At 38.0% G+C, this 12,154-nt stretch overlaps 1 protein-coding gene across 1 annotated transcript in view; it reads left to right on the top strand.

Annotated features, from left to right (window-relative positions):
- Positions 1-3,969: 3,969 nt before the first annotated feature.
- Positions 3,970-12,154, top strand: part of LOC117204426 — a 34,853-nt gene continuing 26,668 nt past the window's right edge. The window contains exon 1 of the mRNA XM_033441818.1: positions 3,970-4,147. Within this exon, the coding sequence (XP_033297709.1) occupies positions 4,131-4,147 (17 nt within the window). The 5' untranslated portion in view covers positions 3,970-4,130. The remainder of the gene's footprint in view (positions 4,148-12,154) is intronic.

Below are 12,154 nucleotides of genomic sequence, written 5' to 3'. Positions count from 1 at the left end.
TGATGCATATCTTATGCACGTGCCTTGGAGAAAAAGAAAAAGGGACCATTGGTCCTGACTCGGCTACAAAATTATTTACTGCCCGCCACATCGAGAAATGCTAAATATTTCATAGGTTCAAAAGGCCTCGCACGACCCTCCTATTCTTATATACAATGGCACTATTCGACTCCTTAGCTTAGATTAGACGAAACTTTTTGAAATTTCATGAATACCGTAACAAGACACGACTATTGTAATTATGTTGATCTAATCTGAGAGTAATTTGGAAATGTATGTAGGAGTCAGAAAACATTTAAAGGCCATGAATGGAAGACATAATGAGTCACATTTCTTGTCTTTTATAGAAGAGTAATTTGTAAATTCAATATTTTCCAACCAGTTTCACATCCGAAATGTCTCTTCTTTTGGTCGTGGAATTAAATGTGTTTTTACGCCTTTTTTAAATACTTGAAAAATTTTTAACAGAACGTCATGAATTTATCATCTATTTGCATAAAGCTCTTGTAATTTCGTATAACTTTTATCTGTATGCATTTTCCAATTCGTTTCAATATAATCGCGTCTTATTACTAATGGAATTTCAAAATGTTTCATATAACGCACTCACAAAATATCTCAATAAGTATCCAAATACCTTCGTGAGCCACTGTACCATTTTTTTTCTTCCTCCTCTCTGTTCCGAGATTTCGAGGGTAAAAGAAACACGTTCGATCGCCATCCTCTACAGATTCCCATTCTTCATTGTGAATATTTTCACAATGAAAACGGCTATCGTAACTGTTTTTCCTTCACAGATAATCTTGAAGAATGTGTCTAACCTCGCCATCTCGGTTCCAACCATGTGGCCCCGTTTTCGTATCTCTTCCTATCCTAGGATTACGTAAACCGCCTACAACATATGGCGCGTGGAAAAATTGGATTTACACATAAAGGGTGTGTTTGCATAAAAGATATGGTCGTATGTATGGTGCTTGCTTCCTGTTCGTCGCTGAAGTTTAATTGCTTCGTTGGCTGCAGCGCAGTTGGTCCTCGACGCTGAGCAACATTAAATTTTACAACAGCTTGAGCAAGCGATTAAGGAATCAATAGGTTTCCCTTTGCTTCGAAAGATGCTATGAAAGAGAGCGTTTGATCAAAAGAGGTCGTTTGATCGAACTCGATGGAATTCGTCGCTCAAATACTCGTTCGGGTAACGCCTTGAAAAAGGAACGATATTCGATACGTGGTGATTGGATCTGCGGTCGATCAGCATCCCTACGGATTCATTCGTTGAAAAAGTATAAATTGTACTCGTTTTTTAGCTAGTTAAACTTTAATTAAATTTCCGTCTACCCTGAAAAGTTCCTGCTTGCGTTTTTCGTCCCGTACTTTTACCGATTCCCTGATGCATGAATAATAATGAAATCCGAAACAGTTCGAATCGCTTCGAATCTGTCCATGTATCTGTATGGGTATATCCACATCAATTAGGTTGAGAGTGTTCAGTATGAATTCTTAAAACTCGCTGCCAGACATAGCGGACATCATCACGTTATGCCTTTCGACACTCACAAATACCACGTAGTGCTAAATAATCTTAATCTTCCGACATGGAGTAATAGAAGAAAATTTCCTGATATCGTGTTCGTAAGTAAGGTAGCCAAAGGTCTTATATCTTGTTCCGCCATGATTCGATTGTTGTCTCTTTACGTACCTCCTAGGTCGTTGAGAAATTACTCCCTTGTGCATATTGTACTTGTGGCTATTTTAAATCCATTAATGGAATTGTCCACTTTGTTAAGTCATTATGCCATTATTTTATTATTTATTTATTAAGTCATTATATAAGTACATTATGATATCGATCTTTTTGGATAATTCAAATTGTCCTTGAAGCACTTCTTAGAACATATACTTCGGTTTTTATTGTATTTATTTCATCGCTACTTTCGAATCTCCGTGTATGTATTTCTCTTTCTCTTTTCTTCATTTTGTAAATATTAATGTGTAATCTATTTTTCTCCGCATCAAATCTTTGTTTACCTCGTTAATAGTAATCATAATAATAATAATATGGCCAAAAGTTCGAATCATTTCGAACGTGACTCGAAGCTTAAAACTCTTGGAAGTTCTGATAAGATCTCGATTCTTTAAAATTTTGATAGTCTCAAAAATGTTGATCGTCTTGAAATGAATGTATGTATGGTAATAACTCAAAGCTTCCGGATTTTCTTTAATATTTTACGTCAAAAGTACTGTTCGAACAGAAGTGGGCAAGAAGCTTGTAATATATTCAGTACTCATCGAGCTTTCGAAACCTATCGAAACTCTTGAGAGTTTCAAGATGTTCAAGACTTTGAAGACCTTCAATACTTCGCAAGCTTTCAATATTTCAAGAACTCAAGACTTCTCAAGACTTATCAAGACTTCCAAGAGTTTTAAGCTTCGAATCGTATCCGAAGTGATTAGAATTGGTCGCCACATATACAATACAGATTTCGGGACGATTCAAAGTGTCGCAGGACCTATCAGTATGCATGAGGTGAGCGTTCTTCGCCATCGACATCTGTTCAAGTAGTTTTTTATCGTAAGCCATGCACGAAGAACCGAGGGAAGTACGTTGTTCTACGTTTATGAAAATGACTTACGTCAACAGATACCGTTTCGAGGAAGAGTGATTCGTTTCACTGTATACTCAAAGGGAAGCGTGTTAGCATAGACATGTTATCGTGGTTTCTGGTAACGCACGTTGAGAGATATTTTTGAAAGGAAACGCGCTAGAAATATCGGTCTTTATGTTAACACGTGTGCTGGAATTTGAGATATCTCGTCGATTTAAACACACCGTTGTTAGAAGGGATATATACTCGTTGTGTAGACGGCATCGGTCGCAATAAAGACATCATTGAATGTTGTGTCGTACGTATAATTCATGTTTTACGAGTGCAATGGCATCCTCGACTCCGTCGCGAATGCACACGGGCATGCAGAACCAGTGTGCTGCCTGATGCGAACACGCTCTGTGGGAAACGATCGGCCCTCCTTTCATATGTTACAAACTATATCGCGTACCGCTGCATCGGTTAATACAGACGGACATTCTTAGCTTCCTCGATGGTGTACCCCAGTCGCAACAAGTTTAGAGATGCATAAGTACCCATATTTTTTTCTCCTTTATGCGTTAAGGGCAATAACAAATCTTCAATTTTACTTTCTCTTATTTCAGCAATCATTAGTATTAGTTTCTAGCGAGTTGGAGGAAAGACTCTTAAACTCATTTACTCGGAAGATTTAATTGGAACAATATCTTAATTCATGGTCGTAATATCTTCGAGATCCCTAATTTTATGAAATCTGTGAGATTTTCCAATTAAAGATAAGAATGTTATAAGTTTCTTTTTTCAAGTTACACGCTTTGTATTTGAATAATTATGTTTCTCATTAGCGCGGTGCAGACGTTTTTAAAGCTTGTTTGCTTTAAAGACATCAGGCTTACCTTTGAATAATATTCTAATTTCTACTTTCATTCTACATTCAGCTGGCAGTAGTTTTACAACTTCTGATAGTCAGAATTTTCGATTAGACAATTTTTATTTCAAATACGACACATAGACAGTTCTACATTCTCAAAATTTCTGATAGTCGATCATCTCAACATCACCTTAGCTTTTATTTAATTGTCATCAAAGTACATAATTCTACCACGCCTACGCACGAATATCTTTAAATTCTTCAGATAATATTTTTGTAAAACGCTGGAGGGATCTGACACTTTCGTCGTGTTTGCGCGCAAGGTAGCGATATGTACGCGACGACGCATCTACAAAAGTCAAAAGTCACCGGAGACTTGTGTTTACCAATCTTAATTAGGGATAAAACGAAAGGGTTGAAAACGGTAGGGTCGCGAGTTGACAAGAATCGGCTTTTCGAATGCGACTTCGGGCGTCTTCGGTGGTTACCGACACTCTTCGTACTACTCTTAACTCGTGCTCCTGCTGCCTCCACTCAGTCGTTGTCGCGCGCTCGTTTGGTTTGGTTCGGGTATTAATGGTGCTTCAACATTCACAAGAGAACTTGACGATCCAGGCCCAATATAAAGGAGCTTGTGCTTGACCTGCATTTCATTCAAAAAGAAATACCGTCGCAGCATGTGCTCGATCGCAAGGTAAGATTCGTTTGATAAACTTTCTCTTTCAAATATAAATATCTGCTAGTTCTTCGGTTTATTCCTATGAAACATCACTTGTACACATTTTTTTTTCGATTATGAATATTTGGTAATTCAAGTCTTAAGTTTTCTTTACGTATTGTGGGCAAAAATGTTCCAGAACAACGTGGAACGTTTTCGCTAGACGTAGCAAGTGATTCCCGTTGTTCGAGGAAACGACGAATCGAGCCACTTCCTGTCTCGATCTTCCAAATTTCCTTCGACCACGTTCGTGTCTCGATAAGATACGCGTTTCGACTCTTCTTTCCACGTATTTCGATCGGACAGGATATCGCGTGGAATTTTTGGGGTCTAAACCACGAACGTGCTTTGTGACGCGTTGTCAAAGAATTAACTCGAAGTTCATTCAGTGGCGGACGGTCGAGGGAGGAGTAGTTTTCTCCTGTCGAGCAGGAAATATCGAAAATCCATAATGGCCGGGTAGCGTCATAAATCTTGGGGTCTTCTCTTGGATTTCCCCGATCAGTTTTAACGCCGTAACAATGGTCTATCTTTGCTCCTGTTTGATCATCGAAATATATATTGATTGGCTCGTCCGGTCGCGTTTCGAAAGGCTCTTTCCACCCTCCTTCTTCATTTTTTTCTCTTACCCTTTCTTTTTCGACTTTATCCGGCAACCGAGAGAAGCGAACTGGAGAAAGCAGCAGCAAATATTTAAGGATAGTCTCTTTTCGATTGAATTTGTTGTAGGCCACGACGAACGGCGCCGTAGCCTCTATCCCAGCTCGGTCAATATTGACTCTGGCTCGAGCCAAAGCCCATCGTAATAAATTATTGACTTCATGGAAGCAGAGTAGAAGCACGAAGGTCCTGCAGTGATCTGCATTAATCGTTAAGTATCCTTCCTTTATGGCGATATATTTGATAGAAGGATAGGGAAATTACACAGGACGCGTAAATCATTTTTACGACGGGATTATCGTCATCGCGCAGGACGAGGCAGTCACGAATATTGATAGCGACACAGGGATTGATTGGACTGGAAAATAGTGGGTGCGTTGAGTGCGTTATGCCCCAGTTTGACGTACCATATTTCTGAAAAAATTCGCAGGGTGATTTTACCAGACTAATTCAGAGATTCGCTGAAATACGCCCGTTGTTGGTATAATATGATTTCACTTTACTAGGACCTTTGCATATCTTTCTCATCAGAGATATCTGTTAAGTAATAATGTTCACTTTAACCTCGTTGCTTACTGTTTCATTCATCTTTCCAGAGCTTTTTATCAAAATATGCAAAAGTAAGTATTCAACAATTTGGTCTATGATCATTGCCAGACATGATGCTGTTTATGTATTTATAGGATATTTAAACGCATAAAATGTATGATATGCAAAAATATATAGGATACTGAAAGTGAAGTATCCATTATGACATTTAAAGGATGAGACAAACGTAGGTTTAGTTTTTCTAGTTATGCTTATAAAAATATGATTTTGCATCAATTAAGTTGTAGCTGATTAAATCAACGTAACGTTATACTTCAGTAGCAGAGAACGAATTTAATCAGGTACTGAACGTTTCTGAATATCCATTTGCAAACTATATAACTCGCGCTCCAATGAGCATCTATAGTATGGTGTAATTGACTTGCCGGTGGAAATTCCAGGCGTTCGATCGAAACTCGTTACGAGTTGAAAATGGGGTAGTTAAATTTTCATAAGTGTATCGTAATTTAAGGCTCGTCTTGAAGGTGTAAGTGCACTGTGCACTTTTTCTGTTAGTTCGTCGGCACTCGATACGCGATTCGGAGGGGTCGCCCACGCAGTAAAACACGTATACACACGTATACGAGCACCAGCTCACCACACACCGTGTGCTCCTTGTTTCTCTTCTGTGTGCCGGCGATTTACGGTAAGGGCACCGTCTGCTTTGTGTGTTAGTCACCGACCATAGGGGGTGAAAGAGACTGGCAGGACTCTGTTCTAGTAGAGGGGAAAGAAAAAAAAACGAAGCAAAAGAAAGAAAAGGTGGCACACGCGTATACGATCGAACGTGTTTAACACGTATGCTGTAAATTGGATTTTCATTGCTGAATCTTCAGTACCTGCAATGTTCTTACGGAGTAATTATTGTAGCGAAGCTTTTTGCGTATTTTACATGCGCTCTTTCAATATGAATATGAATTATTAACTCTATAAGATTTGATGGATTCATGTTTCCAATAATAGAATCACTCGCTAATATGTGTTACACGTTGTATCGTTAGAAATATAAGATCTAGTGCTGATTACGTTTCAATGATGAGAACTGTAAGATGGAAATCTCGCAATCTTTATACCTGTATGCATATGTTATTAGATATCTAATAAGTATGTCAAATAGCATAGCGTTAACCTTGCAAAATTGCAACACAGTGCTAATTGTATCACTGATTTGCATCCATAACAGTGTTATTCAGTAGCAATATCTGCGTAGTAAATATTATGAAACTGTTTTGCTATTTGAAAATCTCTTTATTATTTTCAGGATAGTCAAGTTAATCGTTGAACTAGTGCGCTAAATAAAAAAAGATTCTTCTAAATTGATACCAAGACTGTTAACATTATATGTCTAATTTTTTATTGGATTTACTACGTAATGGGCTTTATTATGTATTAGGCTTTAAATTTGTGGTTTTTTATCCCCATAAGAAGCTAGTAAATGCTGCTTCTAGTTATTAAATACACTAGGTTGTACATTTTGATAACATGCATATAGATACTATTACTACAAGTCTAAAAAAGTATCTGAATACCTATGAATGATAATATATGTACCTTTCAAAAGTCACACTGATCAACTCTATAAATCGAAAAGTACAAACGATGGTGATACGAACGCTGTGTTTCAGATTTACCATTTAGGTAATCTTCTTCCAATGAATTCGCTTATGAAAATATCCTGTTTCTTGACTCTTGTAAATTGTTCCTTGAGAAATGAATTTTAATCGTGTACTTGCGCGATGAAATTAAGAGAATTAATTGGCTTCTGAGAAAGTCGTATACAACAGATTATACACTAACGATTAGTACACGATTAGTGTATCTTCATAGTGTTAAGATGTACGGCTTATTTCATCATAGATCATTACATCGAGAATAGGTTCTTCGGCTCCATTCTCGTTTCCTCTTCGTTCCTCTTGCTCTTTCGCGGATTCTCTTGTTCCCGCGATGATTTTCTTAATTGCGCTTAACCAGCCTGCTTAGTCAACTGAATCGATTCGAAGGCTACCATTCCGAGAAGAATAGTTGCCGCTCTGGTAATTGATTGGAGAAAGAAACGGGAATGGATGATTGCGGTTGAAGGTGGGAATCGGTGAGCCGTTAACGTTGGCAACAAACGAGGCGGCGTTTGTCCACTCTGTTTGTAATTACTTGTTCTACTTGGATCGATCTGGTCGATCGCCGATCACGAGCAGGATACACTTGAATCGAACGTGCAATTATCAGGAGATAGCGTTGATCGGCTGTTCCACACTATAAAATAAGATTGTTACCTTTGCGTCTGAGGTAGAATAACCAAAAAGTAAGATCGACTTATTCTCTCGTTTGCCTTTCAAACTTTATAACCTTCCAATACGAAAAACTCACGACGATATCTGTAAAACTATTTAGATTCTTAAAATATGAAAATCATAATCGTGTATCCAAGTCATTTGTGGTTAACGTTAGGTGATCATAATATGTAGAGTTTCTTCTTTTTTATGTGAAACTTCAAATCGAATTTAAACAGGTTTCATCGAGAATTAGCCTGGTACACGCATACTTAAATTTTCAAATTTGATTTTCTTGAGAAGCAAGTTTCAAATGAAAAGATTTTACTGCGTACTTCCGATTTATTTTCACGTATAATAAAATATAGAATTAGCATAAACTCCCATCGATTATGTATTCGTATTCAACCAGGAATTAGTCAAGTACGCGCGTTCAATAAATTTTCAAATTAAAGACTTCTATAGGTATCGAAAACGAAGCTACGTATAAATCCTATAAACTATCATTCCATATTTCTGACGTGTTTTTTATATTACCCGAGAAACTAACCACTTTCCTCTTGCACTACGATTTTCGATACATCGTAAAACCTCTCATGCCCACTAGAATTCATTAGAATAGGTCGAATAATTGGCATGTGCCGATACAACGAGCAAACATTCGATATTAGCCATTTGAAGACTCATTTAACCACAGGTTTCTCGTATATTTACCAAAAGAACGACGGAGAAAAGGAACAGCGATGGGCGTAAAAATAACACGATCTTCGAAACGGTCGTACGTGTTTGCTCGCACAGGCTACAACCATTTCCAGGCGACGCGGCAGGTCTATTTGTTGAGAGACCCTCGCTTCCATTTGTATAGGAAAGGAGAATCGAGAATAGAAAGAGAGAGAAGTTTTAGGGTGGCAGAGTTCGATTGGGACACGCGATATATTACGTGCTCGGCACGTACGTGCTGACTGCTTCGTACATAAGTAGACATAGGCATAAATAGCAGCATACGATGCGTGTGCAAACGATCTGTGTACACGCCGTCGAAACGAGAAAGTATCGGGGAAGGGAATACCTCGATGAAGGAGAGAGACGACGAGACATGCGAGTAACGCGAGCATGCACATTTTAACGATTTCTATGGTTCTAATTCTTCTATTTCTTTTCACTTACCTTCCTGGTTCAAGGGAGTCGAAAGAGCGAGAGGAGTCCCTCTCGAGGCTGTAAACGGCCTTTAGTGGCGAGTGATCTTACCCTTTGATTCTCGGAATCGTTCTCCCCGTCGTCAATTCTTTTTCTCGGACAGAGTCAACCGACGAACACGCTCAGTTTCTTTTCTCTGGCTATTAGCATGATGAGGAACGCGTTTCCTTCGTTCGAAACTTGATAAGACCGGTGATTGGTATTGTCAGTTTAACCACTGCGCAGGCAACTGGATATACTGGTATCCATTCGTGCATTTCTTTTACCTACTAAAAGATTTGCACCAATAAAGAGACAGTATCTAAATAGCGTTTATCAGAAGATGGCTTCACATAAAAATATACAAATTTATTACCTCGAATGTTAGTTGACTACAAATCTGTAGCATGCTTGAGAAAAAAATGGTTTGACTTTGCTTCTCGTCGACTTACTCAAATTACCGGAAAGTGAAAATACCATCTTATTGCAGCAGACCCTTCGATTGGAAAGCGAAATTATTGGAAGCGAGCAGGTGTTTGCGATCGTCTGACTGGATATCCACGATTCGTTTTCGATTGTTTTACCCTGTGATGTCTTTGTTTCCATTGTCAATGAATTTTCCAGTTTTCCTTGCCGATGGATTTCTGGCTTATTCTTTATCGATTGATAATTGAAAGATTTGCAGTAACAAGAAGACAGCTGCAATATTTAAATCATATTTATTGGATAAGGGAAGAGGTAGGAGTTCCATATTCAAAAGTGTAAATGTTTATTGGAAACTACTACTGGAGAGTGGAACTGTTCCCTTCGTATCCCATTCTTTGAATATCTTTACATTGAAAATTGTATAAAAGTTTAAAATATAAAGATCGGAATTTAATTATACGCTTGTTGGATTAGTAAGGATTAATCAACAGATACATATTCAAGTAGGACGTTAGATGTCTGTGATTCAACGTCTTGCGTATCGTGTGAGCGATTGCGCCAGGAATTTCTTGACAGACGTTAAGTACATACACTCGAGGTTTGAGAAGAGTGAAGGTTACGAAGTCATGTCTTTGAGAGAAATTGGACACCTTAGACGTCTCGTGGCAGTACTTCCCTCTTTCCCATGAACCGGAGTCAAGCAGTGATTACTGCCAATTAGTGTAAAGTAAACCGGGGAGTGTATGCTCCGAAACAGCATGAAGTTGCAAGTAGAGGAGTCTTTCGGTACGAAACGAATCGCAAATAACAGGTTGAGGCTGCGATCCCTGCTACCTTTGAGCGATAAAAAAATTATATAGTAGCAAGGATTATCTCTGCTTTCGAAGTTGAATATAATTTAAGCCAGATGTTGCTATTCTTTAGCTGCATTGTCCAAGAATTTAGTTAGATATGTCCCCGCCTTTGTAAAATTCTATTTATTGTTCATAATTAATTGTTATATATTTATCTATAGCCCTTTTATTATTAGATACTTGTAGAATATTTTTAGTAAACAGGGGGTAGACAGTAGAGAGCAAACTCACAGCTTCAAACTAAAAAAAAGCAAAAAGAAAGCAGATTGAATATTAACATGATGAATTTAAATGAAGCTATTAGGATAGTAAGCAAGCAACCCCAGAAAAGCGAAACAATATAGGTTGCCCGTGAACTTGACAGTGATTTTCTTATGGTAATCGGTTTCACCCCTCGAATAGGGGTTGGTATCGATGAATCTGTCAATAATATAGTCGTACATGCTCGGTTCAGCATTAAATTTTATTTCGAATATAAATCACGAAATAGCTGTGTGTATACTTGCAAGTGCATTAAGAGGAAACATGAGAAGCGGTAGGAATTCAGTATGAAGTTTGATAGGCCGTAAATACTATGGGTACATCCTTATGATGAATCTGTCCGTTATTGCATAGGCTAGAACTATATAATACTCGTGCTGTTAAAGGAACATCAATAAAATGATTTTGTAGTCATTTTTTATCGTTTCTATCAGATAATATTAATAATTGTTATTACTCCTCGTAATTTTATGTATTTATGAAGAAACGATAATAAACATAAAATATTTCTCAAAAATATAAATGTATTATAAAAAATATACATCATCTTTTTGCAGCAGAAGTACTTAATACCTATACTTACTCTAATCGATACAATACCGTATCTTTTTTAAACAAATAATTGCACCGATGATTAAGATATTTGAACATACCGTTTACAACAGCGCATCCCTATCTGTACGCATAAAGCAATGGTGGCACGTATTGTATAATTTTATCCTATACAATAAGTCAAAGTTTCTGAAACCAGGCACGGTTTATTTCTTTCTTCGTCTTGTATAGAATTCCGTTTTATGCCGTAAAGGTGGCGATCGTGCGCGGATTCGGAAAATTCAAGAAACTTCTATCCAGGCTATAGTTACGGTACACAGCATCCTTTAGCGAATATAGTGACATAATAGGCAAACGTCCAGGCCGATGCACCGTTATGCAGAATGGTGCTGAGGTCAAAGAGCCGGCACGGATGGGAGGGAAGAACTGGAGTCTGGGATGCGTTCGGAGTGCATCGGATATGCTCGTTCGGCTGGTTCACTCATGAATATTTGAAGAGCCGAGAGATCATGGGATACTCTAAAGTGTGTCTGAGCAAAATTTCGCGCCGCAAAACAAAGCTTCTCGGTCGTGAGATCTCTCCATCGGATCACGAAGCTCCTTGCGTATATGTATAGCGTATATGAGTCCGGAGTTCATTTGGACAACAGCGAACAACAATCTCTGTAATAAAACGTAGCAAAAAGGAGAAGTACAGAGAATTGTAGAGGATGAAAAGGCGGGCTATTTATGCCCGTTTAATTCCACTTGTAATTATACCATAGCATTTGAGATAACTGCGATTTGTTTTTACTAGTATGAAAATAAAATGGAAAGTTAACTCTGTAACTCTGATTTCTAAGATTCTTATCTTCCGCGATGAAAAGAATGAAAAAAGTATTTGTTTTATTAACTTTTCCCTAGAAAATGACTACAACGCACGTTAGATCGTTGTGCAATATTAAAAATTGAATAACGTTGTCACTGAACGTTGTCCTCTTCTTAAAACACATCTCGAGTTTGCACCGAATCGATTAAAATTTCATTCTCGTTACGGTATAAAATATCGATAATTTGATGCTACGTTACGAGACGCTACGACAATTCCTTTTCACTTGTTATGCATTATGCAACCGCGGTTTCGAAATCGCGTTGAAAACGCGCTGCTCGTGTTATACCAGCGGCGAAACCCGTTTCGCTGGCGTTTCAATCTTGGCCAT

This window comes from Bombus bifarius, unplaced genomic scaffold, assembly GCF_011952205.1.
Source record: "Bombus bifarius isolate JDL3187 unplaced genomic scaffold, Bbif_JDL3187 scf7180000007966, whole genome shotgun sequence".
Lineage (NCBI taxonomy): Eukaryota > Metazoa > Arthropoda > Insecta > Hymenoptera > Apidae > Bombus > Bombus bifarius.
Note: the sequence above shows the minus strand (reverse complement) of the source record. Positions and strands in the feature narration are given on the sequence as shown.